Source organism: Anolis carolinensis, chromosome 2 (assembly GCF_035594765.1).
Source record: "Anolis carolinensis isolate JA03-04 chromosome 2, rAnoCar3.1.pri, whole genome shotgun sequence".
Classification (NCBI taxonomy): domain Eukaryota; kingdom Metazoa; phylum Chordata; class Lepidosauria; order Squamata; family Dactyloidae; genus Anolis; species Anolis carolinensis.
Genome location: NC_085842.1, coordinates 88351135 through 88369641, shown reverse-complemented (window position 1 = coordinate 88369641; position 18507 = coordinate 88351135). Strand labels below are relative to the sequence as shown.

The 18507-nt window shown below is 39.5% G+C and overlaps 1 protein-coding gene across 12 annotated transcripts in view; it reads left to right on the top strand.

Moving 5' to 3' along the window:
• nsd1 (nuclear receptor binding SET domain protein 1) overlaps positions 1–18124 on the top strand; it is a 71080-nt gene extending 52956 nt beyond the window's left edge. For 11 of the 12 annotated variants that reach the window (XM_062970182.1, XM_008104954.2, XM_062970180.1 and 8 more), the window contains 11 exons: positions 206–406; positions 589–768; positions 1535–1691; positions 1973–2178; positions 3833–3945; positions 5005–5274; positions 6301–6417; positions 6508–6649; positions 7594–7700; positions 8582–8783; positions 10436–18124. In XM_062970182.1, coding sequence (XP_062826252.1) covers positions 206–406; positions 589–768; positions 1535–1691; positions 1973–2178; positions 3833–3945; positions 5005–5274; positions 6301–6417; positions 6508–6649; positions 7594–7700; positions 8582–8783; positions 10436–12300 — 3560 coding nt within the window. In that variant the 3' untranslated portion in view covers positions 12301–18124. The remainder of the gene's footprint in view (positions 1–205; positions 407–588; positions 769–1534; positions 1692–1972; positions 2179–3832; positions 3946–5004; positions 5275–6300; positions 6418–6507; positions 6650–7593; positions 7701–8581; positions 8784–10435) is intronic. The other variant, XM_062970184.1, reaches the window with a different exon arrangement.
• Positions 18125–18507: the final 383 nt, after the last annotated feature.

The window sequence follows — 18507 nt, the reverse complement described above, 5'->3', positions numbered from 1 at the left end:
GCGCTTGTTGAAGGGCAAGTGAAGCAGGAGGCCCTGCTCTCAGCCAATTTAGAATTATCCAGATCTTGTATGTCACTGCTGACATTTGCCAGAGTGGCCACTTGTTACAACTTGTTCCTTCTGTACTTTACAGGGCTCTTCTTCCTCCCCCCTGCTCCCCATACTTTCCTTGTTACTTTTGTTGATTAGATGCCCTCTTTTCTAGGGGTCCACACATGCTTTGTATGCAAGAATAGCGGAGAAAACGTGAAACGTTGCTTGCTTCCATTATGTGGGAAGTACTATCATGAAGAGTGTATACAGAAGTATCCCCCCACAGTCATACAGAACAAGGGCTTCAGATGCTCACTGCACATCTGTATGACTTGCCATGCAGCTAACCCAACAAATGTCTCTGCATCTAAAGGTGAGATCATTTAATATGCCCATAAGGGAACTTTAACTTCTGCATTCAGTTGAACTTTACCAGTCTTCTTTGGGATTTCTTTTAGATATTTTAAAAGGCAGAGTTGACACCACCATTTCCCATTATAACGTGAGTCTCCATAAATGGCTTTCCAAGGCAATTCTAATTTGTTTTGCTCCTAGGCCGCTTGATGCGTTGCGTCCGATGTCCTGTGGCTTACCACTCCAATGATTTTTGCCTTGCTGCTGGGACAGTGATCCTTGCTTCCAACAGCATGATCTGCCCTAATCACTTTACTGCTCGAAGGGGCTGTAGAAACCATGAACATGTAAATGTCAGCTGGTGCTTCGTCTGTTCAGAAGGTAAGGTATCTACACACAGCCAGTGTACAATTAGGTAATATCATACTACTAAATGTGTATGAGTAATGGGAACGTTCATTTAGAAGAGAGTGATTTCAGAAGGTGTTTGAGTTTCTCAATACAAGAAAAACAACAGCAAAGGCAGAGCATGGAAAAATTGCTTCCCTGGGCTATGACTCTAGGAGTGGGCAGTGAATTGTAGACCAAAAGAATCACTTTTCCAAAATCAGAGCAAAAGTATATTAAATCCTATCCATACTTGAAACATGCTATAAGTAAATCTTAACATATAATACATTCAACTTGTTAGAGTTTGCCACAATCAGATGTTTTCTTGTTGACAGAACTATAACATTTTTCTCTTTTTGCATAGAGCTCAGGTCACAGCCTTTAAAAATCATTCCAAACACTTGTGAATTAAGTTAGGTTGAGAAATGGTGACTGTAATAAAGCTAATCACTAGCAATAAAGCTTTAAGGGTCTTTCAGTGTGCTGTGCTATGCTGTTACCATCTTTACTACATTTTCAGTGTGTTTTAAACACTTGTAATTTCATGTTTTAATTGCCTTGTATTTGTTTTTTAAACCTCTTCACCAATAAGATTCCAGCTGTACTTTGTTTTACTTTTTTGCAAGCCAACCTAGATCCCATGTTGGGAAAAATGTGGAATAAAAATAAATAAATGTGAGATAAGATACAGAGTGAAGGGGTGAGAATTGCTACTCCATTGCCCTATGTTTGCAACATTGTCTTTGTTTTTTTGCAGGCGGAAGCCTTTTGTGCTGTGAATCCTGCCCTGCTGCGTTCCACCGGGAATGCCTGAACATTGACATGCCTGAGGGGAGCTGGTACTGTAATGACTGTAAGGCTGGCAAGAAACCACACTATAAAGAAGTGGTCTGGGTGAAAGTGGGACGTTACAGGTGAGCATGAAGGAAAGCCAATTCTCTATTTTACTTCAGGTTCCAGCCATAGCCCTTTATGAAAACTTGAGCCTGCTCATTTGTGCTGTGATAATATCTGTTTGAAATAACATTTTAATGAATGCGAATAGCACACCTAATTCTTTATATGTGCTTCCTGTCATGGCTGCCATTCCGGTGTAAAATACTCTGCCACTGAAAGATCTGTTAGGACATATTTGTGTTAGCCAAAGACATGGTACGCTTCCAGAAGACCTAATCTAGGCTTTCTTGCTCACCAGGTGGTGGCCAGCTGAGATATGCCACCCAAAAACCATCCCTGTCAACATTCAGAAAATGAAGCATGTCATTGGTGAATTCCCTGTGCTGTTTTTTGGATCAAATGATTACCTTTGGACCCATCAGGCTCGAGTCTTTCCCTATATGGAAGGAGATGTAAGCAGCAAAGACAAAATGGCAAAGGGGGTTGATGGCATATACAAGAAAGGTAAATTTCCTTCTGTTCTAACAACTAGATCCATTAGGGAACAGTCATTGCCTTGTATCTATGCAGTCTCAAGATACTGTTTTTAAATAAAGTTTTCAGTGTTCTTATACTTCAGCAGTAGTCCAGACTAGAATTCTGTAGTCATTTTGGCCTCATTTAAAGTATTAGTTTGAATGTTCTTCCAGTATGGATCCAATATTGGGGGAAAGGTGGAATATAGTGGAATGAATGGATGAGTGGATGAATAAATGAAAAATACAGTATTTTATCTGCTTTTGATTTGGATTTGAATCAAAATTTAAATTAAAAAGACATTGCTTCCTTTTCACCCTAAGAAAATCAAATCACAATGGAAACCCTGTTTTAGAGAAGATTATAAGAGAGAAAGTGACTAAATCCACATACCAAAACAAATTGTGAATGGCAAAGCTTTATTGTGGCTTGGCACAAGATCTAAAATAATAAACCGTAGTAGGGGATTGGCAGACAAACAAGAATTAGGAATGGTTTGAAGTGAGTTTGCAAATCATTTTTTGTTGTATTATAAAACTGTTACAGCTGATTCTCCAGCTTCATAAGCTCCTGGACCTAGAGACAGGAGAAGTGTAAAGCAGCCCTTCGTTTTGATTTGCCTGACTACTATTTGGTGTGATATCAGCTCTGATTCATTGTATTGTTTAAAGTGTTTTCTGAAATGAGACCTTATTTGGGACAGTAAATCAACAATAGTAACCTGTCCTTTGTAGAGAAAGGTGTCTGAAGAGTGTACAAGTAATTTTAAGTTGTTTCTATTGCTCAGAACATTTATTTTACCTTTTGCAAGCTTAGAACAAAAGTATGCAGAGGACTGTGGAAATCTCAAGAGTATTTGTAGTTTTGCCACAGAGTATACAATGTTTCATGTTGTATACTAGAACATGCTCTTGTTCTATATGTTGCCTTTGTGATAGCAGATTTTTTTTAAAAAAAACAGACATATGCTTAGCTACTCCAGCTGTTTCACAATAATGTATAAAATGTAATAATAATAATAATAATAATAATAATAATAATAATAATAATAATAGTTTAAAATAATACTTTATTTTTCTATCCCGCTGTCATCTCCCCGAAGGGACTCAGGGTGGCTAATATGGAGCACAGCGCAAACAGAGACAAAATATAACAGTTTAAAACACATATCAATAAGTCACTTCAGAGTCACTTTATTGGATGCTTTTATTAAAGATATTGTATGGACGTGGATTTTGGATTTTTTTTTCTTATGTATAACTTCATTGTGAAGCAGCAGGAGCAGCTAAGTGTATCTTTTAAAAAAGAAAAACCTGTAAGTGTATTCATTGGCATTGTTTATATTTTTGTCTTTTTCTCCTGAAATCAAGTAACATACACCATTCACCAAACTTCCCACTTTTAACTCTTCTCTATTGCCACTGTTAGAAACACAGATTTGGTTGGGGAAGAAAGATGACATTCTGTGTGGCTACTGTTGCCCTTACTGCTTCCAAATATGCAGCTTCACATAAAACTTGTAGTAAAACTTGTAGTATTGTGGTCAGCAGACATCTGCTGACCACAATACTACTTGCGAGTGAGGTATATGCAAATAGCTGGATTTCTGTTCTATTAAAATGTAAACATGTTCTTAACATAGCTCTCCAGGAAGCTGCTACAAGATTTGAAGAGTTGAAGGCACAGAAGGAACTGAGACAGCTTCAGGAGGACAAAAGGAATGATAAAAAGCCCCCTCCTTATAAACATATTAAGGTGAGAAAGCCAAGTGACATCCAGTGGTGGGTTTGAGTTGGTGCATTGTTCCCAGTGACCTTCAACATGGATGAGCCATCTCTCTTTAATGTTTCCATACCTAACTGTATCACTGAAATTGACACTTTATAATTGATTCAGTGGTATATTTTATCTCATTCAAGTTACATTAGCTAAACCATCTAAGAGGATTCTTAAACAGTTTGTTGAGTAAGTTAAATTCAGGTCAGTGTTGACCCACAGTAATGTTGTGGTATATGAAATTTTTCAGAGGAAAAGAGCATGTTATTTCTGGCATCTGTCTGCATCTTTTGAGAGCCATTATTTCCTATGTTCTCTGTGTGAATTCAGAAAGACTGTTATATATATTGTTGCCTTGTTTGAACTTTTGAACTGAAGTGAAGATACTGTTACTTATTTCACAAGCCTCAGTGACATTTTATTATACTGCAGAAATCTATTTACTTCTACAGTAGAGTCTCATTTATCCAACATAAACGGGCCGGCAGAATGTTGGATAAGCGAATATGTTGGATAATAAGGAGGCATTAAGGAAAAGTCTATTAAACATCAAATTAGGTTTTGATTTTACAAATGAAGCACCAAACCATCATGTTAGACAACAAATTTGGCAGAAAAAGTAGTTCAATACGCAGTAATGCTATGTAGTAATTACAGTATTTATGAATTTAGCACCAAAATATCATGATATATTGAAAACATTGACTACAAAAATGCGTTGGATAATCCAGAACGTTGGATAAGCGAGTGTTGGATAAGTGAGACTCTACTGTATTTACTTCTATTTATTTATTTATTTCTACAATCCTCAACATACTCTTTGTGCTGATGGTGGTAGAAGAGTTTCAGCTGAAGCTGTTATCAACAGTATAGATATTGTGGTATGCAATATTGACCAATTCCAACAGGGTTTTCTCATCCATTGGTGTAGTAAAATAGTTTAATTTATTTGTACATAGGTTAGGTTTCAGAGTATTCCTGAATGGTCCCCTGAAACCAACTGATTGACTTGTTGTATCATATATTTGTGTTTTAAAGGTAAACCGGCCTATTGGCAAAGTGCAGATCTTCACAGCAGACTTGTCTGAGATACCACGTTGCAACTGCAAGCCAGCAGATGAAAACCCCTGTGGCCTAGACTCAGAATGTATCAATCGCATGCTGCTGTATGAGTGTCATCCTGCAGTCTGTCCAGCTGGAAATCGCTGCCAAAACCAGTGTTTTACCAAGAGGCAGTATCCCGAAGTAGAAATCTTCCGTACACTTGCACGAGGCTGGGGCCTGCAGGCCAAAAGAGACATTAAAAAGGTGTGACCTGCTTTGCTGTAAATATTCTTAAACTGATTTTTTTAAATTGAGAATTTGTTTTTCTAAGTAAGGTATCTCAAATATAATTAAGTTTGAGTTGATTATTAAAAGTCCCCTCAAGAAAATGTCAGCCTTTACTATACCATTTTATAGTACAAGTCTACCTTCGATGCCTAATCTGCTGGATTTCTTAGGAGAGGGGGTTCTGCAGATGCTGGACCACCACTACTGGCATCCTGTCTTTGTTCCCCACCAGAATCAACTTCTGAATATCAGTCTAGAAAGCAGAAGCCTCTGATGCCCACAGTTAAATAAGTTCATATGTTTATAAGAATCCATGTATTCAAAGGCTGGAGTGTACCTTTAAACAAATATGGAGCTGAAACAAATACAGTAATCCCTCTGGATTCTACTTCCCTGTGTTCAGCCATCCAGAATTTGAAAATGTCCTCTGCCACACACACAAAAAGAAGCAAAACTTTATTTTGCCATTTTATGTAAGGAATGCTATATTATTATATCATTGTACATAATGGGATTTGAGCATCTATGGATTTTGGTATCCACATGGGATCCTGGAACCTAAATCAAGGATCCATTGTATACATTTTCAGATCACTTCAAGACGAACCCTTGAGGGGAATAGGTAACAAGTGTGAACAGTGCAGAGTTTGCAATGTGTACAAACTGCCCGGGTCCTCAGGTAGTCCTTTGCCTATATGCTGCACCCACTGAACCTTCAGTAGAAAACTTAGAGTGCTCAAACCCTCGTGTAGCCACGGCCATAGTCATGTCCCTACAATATTTTTCAGTAATACATCTAAACATAAAATAAAGTAGGTGCACCCATATTTATCCTCCAGGGTGCTTAAGATGTTGTCTTCCATGAAAAGTATGCCTTTCAGTTATGAATATTTTTTTCTTTTATTCTATAGTTCTCTCTTTCCCTACCAAGCATTTGTTTCAGTTGATACTTTCATGTTAAAGTACTTGTTGTTTCACCTTTGCCTAATCAAACACTTTCAGGGTGAATTTGTGAATGAATATGTGGGAGAACTGATAGATGAGGAGGAATGCCGAGCCAGGATCCGCCATGCTCAAGAGCATGATATCACTAACTTTTACATGCTAACTTTAGATAAGGTATGTGAAAAAGGTTTTATATAGTTTCCTGTGGCACTTGGTATGGGTATCTGAATGTAGCTGAGAAAAGGTTCTTTCCTTTGGTTTTAGGATCGAATAATTGATGCTGGACCAAAAGGCAATTATGCTCGATTTATGAACCATTGTTGCCAGCCAAACTGTGAGACTCAAAAGTGGTCAGTGAATGGTGATACTCGGGTTGGGCTTTTTGCCATTACAAATGTTAAAGCTGGTAAGTAGTGCTCTTAGATGCTTTGGTCCCATGTACTTGAGAGTATTGGCTGATAAAGCCTTATAAACAGACATTGGTTAAAAGCACACTGTAGATAAGAAGCAAAATAGTTTGCAATGTGAAGCTCTAGTATTAAGCTGATATTGCCCAGAAACCACTAATACAGCACTTCCTGCAAAGAACTAATTTACAGGAACCTAATTTCATCCCATGTGACTGCCAGCACCTTTCTATCCCCTCAGGCACATAGGCAAATGGTGAATGCCACATTGAGGAAAATACATAATAGATTCACAAATTTCATTCTGCATGTTGAAATTTCACATTCTACAAAGAGGCTTTAAAAAACAGGGTTATGAAACTACAGTAAGTCATGGGCCATTGATGCTGTCCTGGCTTAGAATTTTATGGACACCTTTTTAAAGTGTTCAGAAACATCAATAGGGTTAGCCTGCTGCATCCAGGATGTTGGCTGAAGCTGATAGCAGGGTACAATTTTCTGGTACAATTAAAGTTTATCATAACTGATTCTCTGAAGTCAGATGGTTCAGAAAGCACCTTGACTGCAGATGCTTTGCATAGCCCAAAGGACATGACCATATATTCATAGTGTCCATACTAGGTCTAAATGCTGTCTTCCACTCGAATCTGGACTAGATTATATAATCATCAGGAAAAACACATTTTCATCTGTATGTTTCAATTGTATTTCTTTTGCTTTGATTTTATCATTATTGCTTGACATGTCATTGAGAGGCAGAATCAGATGGAATATAAATCTAATAAATTTTGTATGTGCACATTCAACAAATGGAAAGTAAAAAGCAGGTTCCCTTCAAATCTCTTGAATATTTTTATTTTTTATTCCATAACTAGAGTTTGAGCTTCATGCTTAAAGCTCTGTTGAAATCTAGTTGGATCTGATTGATTTCTCCCATTACCAGGGACCGAGTTGACGTTCAACTATAACCTGGAGTGTTTGGGGAACGGGAAGACAGTTTGCAAGTGTGGTGCTCCAAATTGCAGTGGATTCCTTGGTGTACGACCAAAGGTATAACAAATCCCTCTTTGGTTTTTAGAACAAAACATATGAGGAGAGGTTTAAGGAGCAATACATGTTTAACCCTGTGAAGGGGTGGCATTGCACTATTTCAAGGGCTGTCACAAAGGGAAGGGGCAGCCATGTTTCCGTTGCCCCATGGGCAGGAGCATGTCTATTGGTTATAAGTTATAGAAGAGTAGATTTCAGTTGAACATTACAGAAAACTTACCTAGAGAAGTACTGAGGTCTCTTTCTGTAGACATCTTCAAAAGAGGTCGGGCAGCTATCTGTTGGGGATGTTTTCGCTGGAGATCCTGCACTGAGCAAAGGGTTGGACTCAATGATCTATTAGACCCCCCGACCAGCTCTCTGATTCTATAATTCTTTGGTTCTTGGTTTAGTTGCAGTGTCCTCACTTATTATTCAATGTATGTTTTTTGTTAGGTTGGTGTAATCATATTTTGTAGGATACTACTGATGCTAGCAAAGCTTGCTGTTGTTAATAAAAGTAACACTTTTAAAAGTTATTGCTCAGCCTGCATTTACTAAACCACCGAAAATACAGAATCTGGAGAGAAGGGAAACCATAATGGCTCTTGCCTGCTTTCCTGTAATGCTTTTATTTCATTACCTTCTGTAAGCCAACACAAATCTAGTTTTGGTAGATCAATAATAGAAATGCAGTTCACATCAAATGAGACCTCTCTTTCTTTTAGTTTGTGATGTGAAGAAAATGTGATCTCAGTATATTGGTTAGTCAGGATTTGATTGCTTTCTATCTGAAGTGGTCACTAGCCATTATCCTCGTGGTACTTCAAGTCAGCTAAAGATATTTTTCAAAGAGCCTTTCCTTTGGAATAGCTGTTGGTTGGGATTGTTTTTTTACCCAGAATCAGCCCCCTGCCTCAGAAGATAAATCCAAGAAGTTCAAGAGACGACATGGGAAGCGCAAGTCACAAGCAGGAATCTTGAAGGAACGAGAGGATGAATGTTTCAGTTGTGGGGATGGTGGACAGCTGGTTTCCTGCAAGAGGCCAGGCTGTCCCAAAGTGTATCATGCTGACTGCCTCAGTTTGACCAGGCGACCCGCAGGTCAGTAATGTATTTACTATTTGTAGACAGAAAGTATAAGAGCTCTGCTGATGGAACTGCATTTTGAGAAAGAAAAGATGCTGTCCTAAGCTAGGAGGGTTTTCTGTACTAGGTAACTTACTCAAGGAATACATACTTGGTGAGAGAGACAGGAGACCAGATAATTACCAGTTGGTCTGGGGTTGATTTTTAATATTGCAAGTGTATTTTGTCACCTACATGTCAACCTCCCATAACTGTCTTTAACTTCTATTGTGTTTACTTGATGCTATTTTTTCCTCATAGCTATGTTTTGGTTTATTGGCTGAAACATAAGATAGCTTTCTAGAAATGTAGCTCCTGTCTTTACAAACTAAATTTAAAGATGAATATCTATTGTTGAATTGATTGAATTGATTCCCAGCTTTCTCCTAATAAGGGCCCAAGAAAGATGAAACTAGGGCAAGTAGAAGGTCCCTTGGGTTCACACTTTTGTCTTTGATTAAATACTAAAAGGTTAGAGGTATAATGTACTTTATAATACAAATTGCCCAATTTCATGGTGATTCAGTTGATAAATACAATTTTAGGAATCCCTGTTAAGTGTCTCTTTAGATATGAATTAACTGTGATCTATGGACATACAGTTGCTACTGAAAGTTGTGTGTGCTTTCAGAATGAACCAGATTGAAAAGAAGAGCCAAAGATGTGGGAATTGAGAATTTAGGAAATTACATATCACAAGCAGTGGCATTGAGAAATGGAGGCCTAGAGAGTCTCTGGGAGACAAACAATACAATATGAAATAACACTGATCCTTGTCTTTAGACTAGCTCTAGCACATTTCTGAAGCTGTGTATACCAGTTGCTTCTTCTTGAGCTTGGATTATTCTGGGGCTGGGATGGGAATCATGCAGCCTGTGGGATGCATGCAACCTGAAAGGGCTGAATTTGCCTGCCAATCATGGACATGTTCTCGCCCCTAATGTGATATGTCAAAATCTTCTCCTGTTCACATGCTTTTAGTGATTATTTCCTTCTATTTGCTTAGGCATCCTTATCTTTTCCATATTTACAGTTTCCTACCATAGTTTGAAGATCATTTTTAAAACTTGGAGAAAAGGCAAAATACAGTGCAGGAAATAGCAAAATTTTTTTAGACATGCATATATAGTGCCTTTGAAAATTGAACTGGAATTAGTAACGTGAGCTTGTAGTGTTGGTATGGATTTGGCTCTGTGGATACCAAAGTCTATAGATGCTTAAGACCCATTATATACACTGGTGTAGTAAAACGGTGTCCCTTCTACAAAATAACAAAATCAAAGTTCAGGAATTTTTTGGGGGAGGATTTAAAAAAAATATTTTTAAGCCATGGATTGTTGAATCCATGGACATGAAGGGCCAACTCTACTATTTTCATAGCTTGAACTAAAACAGTTTGAATGTAGGGACCAGAACTTCATGAAACCAATATCAGTACTACATTTTAAATAGCTATTTCATACTGTTATTACTAGCAAGTAGCAACTAGACATCTACAGAATTGAGACGGAATTAGTAAAATTTCCCTCATCAGCCTTGCATCAACCATCTTTTTAGTGCTTTACTTCTCTGAGAAGAGAGCCAGCCTGTCTTTACACTTTCTAGCTGTCCCTTTTTCTTTTTTCCAGGGAAATGGGAATGTCCTTGGCATCAGTGTGATGTCTGTAGGAAAGAAGCAGCTTCGTTCTGTGAGATGTGTCCCAGATCCTTCTGCAAGCAGCATCGAGAAGGCATGCTGTTCATCTCTAAATTGGACGGACGCCTGTCATGTACAGAACATGATCCCTGTGGACCTAACCCTCTAGAACCAGGAGAGATTCGTGAGTATGCGCCTTCCACAGAGTCAGCAGCTGACTGCCAAAACACTCAGCCATCAGACCAGCAGCCTGCAGCTACAGGCCTGAAATCACAGCCATCAGAGAGGTTACCTCTGACCGTGGCTCTGAGGCTGCAACCCTCAGATAAATCACCTTCCTCCTCTTTGGCTCTGAGACTAAAGTCCTCAGATAAGCCTCCTTCCTCTGTTGCTCTGAAGCTGCAGTCCTCAGATAAATCACCCTCCACAATGGCATTGAAGCTACAACCATCAGACAAACTACCTTCCACCCTGGCCCTGAGTTTAAAACCCTCAGACAAATTGCCCTCCACTCTGTCCCTGAGGTTAAAACCCTCAGACAAATTATCCTCAGCCCTTGCCCTTAGGTTGCAGTCATCAGACAAGCCACTCTCTGCTGTGGCTCTTAGGTTGCATCCCTCAGAAAAATCGCCCTCCACTGTGGCCCTGAAGTTACAGCCCTCTGAAAAAGTAGACTCCACTGTTGCTCAGAAGTTGCAGCCCTCAGAAAAGCTATCCTCCACTGAGGTTCACGAATTACAGCCCTCAGAGAAGTCAACCACCATGGAGGCATCGGGATCTCAGGATGAACCATTTGCTGCAGAGGCATCGGGACCTCAGACAACAGACAAACATTCTACAGCAGAAAACCCAGGGCCTGAGCGATCAGACGTGTCACCTTCTGCTAACAGACCTACATCTCCGATATTAGAGAAGTCACCTGCCACAGAGATACCAAAGGTTCATATGTTAGAGAAGGTGGTAGCAGCTGAGTCTCCACGGCCTCAGCCACTGGATAGAGCCATTCCTGTTGGCCCACTGCCTCAGAGTTCAGGCAGACCTGTTCCTTCACTGAGCCTCAGACCTCAGCCAGTGGTCAAGCCAGTCACCCCCATAGCTCTGAGGTCTAAGCCAACAGAAAAGTCAGCCACGCCTGAGGGAGCTCAGCCTCAGACACCAAATAGGCTTTCTGCTGTGGTGGATTCTTGGCCTGTTCTATCAGATAAAGATTCTACTACTACAGGCCTGAGATCTCAGCTGTCCGACAGGCTTCCTGCCCCAGTAAATTCAAGACCTTTGCTTTCAGAGAAGGCCCTCCGGCCTGTTGACCAGAATGCTCAGCCAAAAGAAAGACCCTCTGTGACACTGGAGCAGAATACTCAGCAAAAAGAACGGACATCTGTGTCTGAGGAGCAATCTTGCAGGCCTACAGGGAAATTTTCTCCATTCGTGGGACAGACAACATGCCCCCTAGAAAACTTGCAAATCCATGAAAAGACTCCTTGGCTTAGTACAAAAGTATTGCCATCAATGGAACAATCACTTTGGACAGCAGAAAAACTGCAGTCACCTGAGCAAAGTCTTTGTTCGGGTCAAGAAGGGGCATCTGCACCCTCCATGGAGCAGACATTTTGGTCATCAGAAAGATTGTGTTCATTTGAACAACCCCCTTGGCCTGGAAGGGAAGCTCCACTATCTTCTGGCCAAACTTCATGGCTGCCCAGAAACATTCAGACATTTGAGCAGATCTCTTGGCTCTCTGGGAAAGCACAAACACCTGTGGGGCAGGATGTTTTGCCTTTGTCTGAACAAAATGCGGTGCTAGTACTGAACCAGGACACTCCTGGCCATGAACCTACTGAGTCAAAACATAACTGAAGCCAGTTTGAGTCCAGGCGGGTCAATGTATTTGCTCTGTTTTGTTTTTTAATTATACAGGGGAGGGGTATTTTGTTTTTGTTTTTTGGTTTGTTTGTTTTTTTTAAAAAAAAAAATCACCTCCCCTCATCCTTAATCTTCAACAGCATCCCATCAAACATATACAGGTACATTTACCAAATTTCAGCAATGCCCAGCCAAGGAGCAAGAATGTAGATGGTCTGTTCCTTCTTCCTTTTGCAAACAATAAATCTGGAATACAGGAATCCACTGTGGATAACATCTCTGATTCCATGGAAATAATCCAGTTACTGATCATGCATGTCTGAGTGATAGGCTTGTAATAATGATGTATTTCCCAGAAGATTCCTCCATAGTTCCAAAGAAGTAGGTTTCCTTCAATCTGTTTCCTTTATATGTTAGCCAGCATTGGTACCTTACATATACCTGTTATTGGAAGGAGTGAAAGTAAGAGATTTGACAACTTTTTCATCCTGTTTTTCCCGCTCACACTTCTGTTTTAGGGCTTGTTGCTTGAAGATACACTTTCAGGTCAAAATTTATCAAATATAGGTCCTTTCTTGAAGAAGATATGTTATTAAGATGTCAGTTGCTCTAGACAGGACAGTTTACTCCACTGTGAACACTCTAGGTTCCCTCATAGGTTCTGCAGTGGGAGGTCTGGTGAAAAGTAATGTAAAGTTAATGTCTAGGAGCATTTTTGCTTAACATCTTCAGTGCATTGTAGCCAAAAATCCCACTACAAACAGAATTTTGAGCACTAAGAGCAATTCAAAACAGAAAAATCAATAAAACTCTCCTCTAGGTTCTGCAGTGCATTATGGCTGTTCACTATTCTGGTCTCTGAAGTCACAATTGTGGCTATTGTGGACAAATGAAACTGATTTTGATCTCTTACACAGCAAACGTGCTTAGCATTTTATGCCTCTGCTGAAGCAGAACTTGGAAGTGTTTCTTTATTGGAATACAACTTGGAATCCTTCAGGTTTCATGTCCACCATTGTAATCCCAAAAAGTAACCTTTTCAAAGTGTAAAGTACAGTCTAGTTCAAAAGGTAGCCCCTATGAGAATTCTTGTATCCATGATGGAAATTATCTTAATAATCTTACCCTGACTGGCTTCTGGCTTAATACATATCTCATATTACATTATATGTATGCACATGATGCTAAAAGAGACTTGAATTAAACTATCTCTTAAGTGATAGTTAAAGTCATAGTTCTCACACTGGAATGTGAAAGGCTCTCTATTTTTTCCTATAACTCCATTCTCCAATCACTGCAGCATTTTATACCTGATGGAAACATGTATTGTAGAAATGTTTCTTTTAGACAGAAATGAAATTTGCTATGGTACTGATCACTGTAGAACTGTAGTTGGGAGATCAGAGAAATTCCTGTCAGAGCCTAAATATGGCTGTGTTTCTGCTAAACTTGGATGTAGGAGAGAGGCAACCCATCACATGCAAGTACTTCACGTGGTAATTTCAATTCAGCACTAGGATGTCAGGAAGCAGCTTGACCACACACACACCCCATCCTCACTCACGGCTAATGTTTGCTTCCATTTATGTTCTTACTTGTCTGGGCAATTGGGTTCATGCAGCTTTAAACAGAACTTAAATCTTTTTACCAGCTCCCATTTTGTCCTTTTTAGATTTCCAGGTTTCTGCGCAGAGCAGCAGTTCTAGTCCTATCCCAACTCAGATCCTCTCACCTTGGAACAGATAACACTGGGGTCACTCAGGTTCTGTAGAAAATTTGCCAGTATTGCAGTTTGTACCACACAGTGGCAGTTCAGATTCTGATCTGTTATTTTTTTCTGATGTTGGCTTTCCACAATGACGGTACCTGCTCGGCACTACGCAACATTCCCTACACAGTTGTGCATCTCATCTTCTCCTCTCAACCATTTTGCCCCCTCCAAGTGCAGCTAGTGACTTTGCAAAGTGTTGTGGCAAACGGAATCTTAGTGCTTAATGTTGGTTTTCCTGGAAGACCTGCAAGCCAAGCACCGCTCTTTGCTGAAAATGGGGAAATGCAAACATATTTTATGACTCCTGAACAAAGGGAAAACAGGACAGTTCTTCTGAATGATTGAGACATAAACACTAAGCCAGAAGGCATTTTACTAAAACATTTCTAATGGAACAAAAAAACCCGCCATCTTTTTAAGTAAGCGAACCAACCCATTCATGAGGCTCAGCATATTAAGTATTTCTCATGCGTGGAAAACAAAAAGCCCTAAATTTTACCTGTTTAGGCCTCCCCGTGAGCTGGACTTCATCATGTAGAATGTGTGTTTAGGACTGCCTTTGTGCCAGCCTCCCTCAGCCAGCTGTACCTGTAACAAGAAAGATTCCTGCACTGCTTTGTCCAACTTTGTTCCTGCAATGTCATGTGTTTTAACTAGCTGTTTGTTCATGGAAAAAAATAATAAACTGTGAATATTTTTGGTGGAGGTTTTTAAATCTTTGAAACAAAGGATTTTTGTTTTGGGTGAATTCTCTGAAGAGCAGGTTCTAGGGAGCAAGTATATGGCACTGTGTAAGTAAGGGATTCATGAAACAGCAACTTCTGAACTTCTGAGAGGAACTCCTGGTTGAAGCAAGTTTTTAATAAAGAAATTGCATGGCATTTCAGATAGATTACTTGGCAACTTGCTCTGTCCTTATTTTTTCCCATGAGAACCCCTCTATATTCATTCCTTGAAGGACTTACTTCATGGGAACAAGAAGCCCACAGATTTAACTAAGCATTCAAACAGGAAAAATTACAGAAGTTCATGTAAGTCTGTACATTAAAACGCTGTAGTTGCAAGACTTAACAGGAAACCTGGGCTGGGACTGTATCTGGCCAGTGGCCAAAGATTCCCCATCCATCCTTTTCCACAACTTTATCCAAGACAGAAAGCATATCTCAAAGTCTGGAGAGAGGGTGTTTAGTTTACTAAGGTAACTAAGAAAAACAAGGTATAAAGGCAAGAAGTATTACAGAGAAACAAAACATTCCTTGCCCTTTGCTCATCCCCAGCCAGGAGTTCTTTCTTTTCGAGAAATGAGCAGGGTTGCTTTCATGTGTGGCAGAACACCCATATCATTAGGAGGACTTTTGACCAAGCAGAATCTGTGATGCTCTTGGGAAGTCCCAAGTATGAAAATAACACAGGGTAGAAAGATAGCAAAGTAGTATTTGAAGACAGTGTGTTTCTGTTGTTTGCCTTTTCTCTAGTCTGAATTACAATAAGAGCTGGGCTACCAGCAACTAAATTTGGGTTTGCCTTGGAATTGTATTTGGCATTTTGATATACACCGTTTCTGCTAATGTGGTACTTTGCTAGGATTGTGAGTGCAGTAATGAGCTTCTTGTGTGCAATTCCTATCCCATTTCTGTATCTTGTGCAGAAAATGGGCTGCTCTACTCCTAGTGCCTAGTACTATTTTTCTTCTTTGTTCTTTCTGGGCTTGGAAGTCTTTGCCAAGATAGGCCAAATTCTGTTGCAAGAGTAGCTGATTTGTGTGACCCGAGAATCATGCAAAAAAATAGTTTTGCATGATTCTATTGATTTTGTAACTTGCTCTGTTTCTCTTGTTTGTTTGCTTTTAATTATGGAAAGGGAAGAGAAACTTGTAACTGCTGAACACTTGGTTCAGTAATTCTCTTCCACTCTGTAGTCATGACCTTTTTAAAAACTGACATCGAGAAACTCAGAATATCGAATGTTTTTTTTCAATACCACGTCTCACACTTTTCAGACTTATGAAAGATACGTATTTAGCCCTGGATATAGCAGAACCAGATAATGTCCTTGAACTCTTGATGTAAGACCATAGTTTGGGGGATAATCTGTTAGCTACTGCCAGACATTTATAATGACCAGAATTTGGTACCAAGCTAAGTATGTGATACATTGCTGGTTATGATCCTTCATCAGAAGACACAGCTATGAGATGTAGCTATGCCGATCTTCTGTCCAACCCAACCCACAAAACTGACTTTTTCTCAGCTTCATCCCCAAACACCCATATATTTCCTGTTAGGGAGCTGCAGGGAGCAGTATACAAGCATGCCACAATTTTTCTGTAATTGGACACACAGGTACAAGTATTTTCAAGAACTTCAGAGATCTTCTGGAATTCATGCAGATAATGTTGTTGCCCCTTGAGTAACTAGCAGACCAGTTAAACAACAATCTACTGCTATCTTCACTATTCACCAACCAGGAAATTGAGGAAGCAGCCGCTCAGAAAATGTCAGAAGAGGGGACAGATTTTGATGGTTGTGCAGTCAGTTGTGAATTCTGGCTTCTGCAATGACAAAAATGAGTTGTGATGGCAAAAGTCTGACTTATGCCTTCATATTTCACCAGCAGAATGAATTTCTTCTCAGTCAGAGGCAATACCCTGGAAATATATAGTAGTATTTTACCAAGCATTGCATGATATCGGCTCTGCTTAGCTTCCTATTTCACAGCAAGAGATTTCAAAATACACATTTTGACCACTGAGAGGAGTAAGAAAAAGAAATGTATGTTAGTAGTGGCCATACTTTCATCTCTTGAATTTTCAGTCCTTTTCCAAAAGTGCTTTTATTGCACTCTTACAGTTCAAGAAGTGGTGTTTTTTTGAAAGCATGTGTTCACACATATAGACCTAAGTCAACTTCTGCATAGTTACACATATAAGGGTTCTGTAGTTGCATGAAGCACAATATTGGAAATGCCTGGCATCCTAGCAAATGAAAGCTGATGGTGTTCCACTTTTCCTTAGGCAGTTTACAAGTGAGTTCTAGAGGGAAAGCAGTTGTATTTCCTTCTGGCTTTCTTTTACCACTATCTGGGCAGCAACACAAAATACACTCTCTTGCTCAAGACCATTTCTATAATTGGGCAGCTGTCAGAGGGCAGCATATTTGGGCTGTCACTACAATGAGTAGTTTTTATTAATATCTGGCTTTTGTTTTGCTTTTTTGTTTTATTTGTTTTTATTGCCAGGATAGGATAAAAGCACTTGCAGGATTTTCTGTATCATGTGAGATGCCATTTGTTGCTCTACCTCAAGCAGCAAGATATTTTGGGCCTGTTCTATACCTGTTCAAGCAAAAAGGAAAGAGGCAGCTAGAAAGTAGGTCTGAAAAGTATATCACATTTTACCAAAACATTTTGTGGTGTGATGCTTTTAAATTTGTGAAGTCTATGATACTTTGGAGAAAAGCATTTCTGTAGAAGCTAGTAGTCTCACCCTGTGTGTGTTCAGAAGGGTATTGGAAAGGGGCTTGAAATGGAGAATTCTTGCTTTCCTTTAGAATGGAGAAGAATACGAATTGAGAATAAAGGGGGGGGGCAGGTGAGAACATAAGCACTGAGTCAGTGCTAACAGGTGCTAGAGGAGGAAGATTATAGTTCCCCATTTTTCTATATTCTTTTCAAGTGTGATGGTTCCTCATTGGGAGTTGTGACTGACAGCTGTTACATGAAAAATCCTAGACAAAATTCTTGTTTGACAGTTGACTCTCCAGTGCCTAATTGCTGTGTTTCTTCATCAATAATGAAAAAAAAGTCAACATAATATGTACTGTGTAATCAGCAAGTGAAATGTTTACAATAACTACATTGGAAAAAGAGAAGTTCTGGAGCTTGGATTATTTTCTTTTTGTTCCCCTTACACATGAAACTGTGTATGTGAAAGTGATTTAATAATGGAAAAAAGGTGGTCCTACCCAAGTGTTCCCAGATTATGTACTGTAATTCTTTGTATATAAAAGAAAGCAATTACTGTAAAGTAAAGTTTAACTTTACTCTTGATTGTGTCTGTTGTCTCACTGAAGCCAGGCAGACCATGTTCTCATTTGATGGTGAATTCCCGCATGGCAAAGGGTTAAAGATGGTCCCTGTGCAAAAATTAGTACAAAGTTCTTCAAATAGTTAAAGGGGTAATGGTGCTCAAAGTATTTTACTTTGAGTCCTTGAATTCAGTGGATTGGATCCCGATTTGGGGGGGAAATCTATTTGCTGTGGTTGTGTGTCTTCAAGTAGCTGTAGACACGCCTGTGTTTCTGACTCTGTCTTTCTCTGTTTCTCTTGCTCTGAGTGCCTTCTCTTTCTCGCCCCCTTTTTTGCTTTTATTCCAACTCCTCTACTCCTCTCAACACAAGGAACTCTCACAGCAAACGTAGGAGGATGTTTGA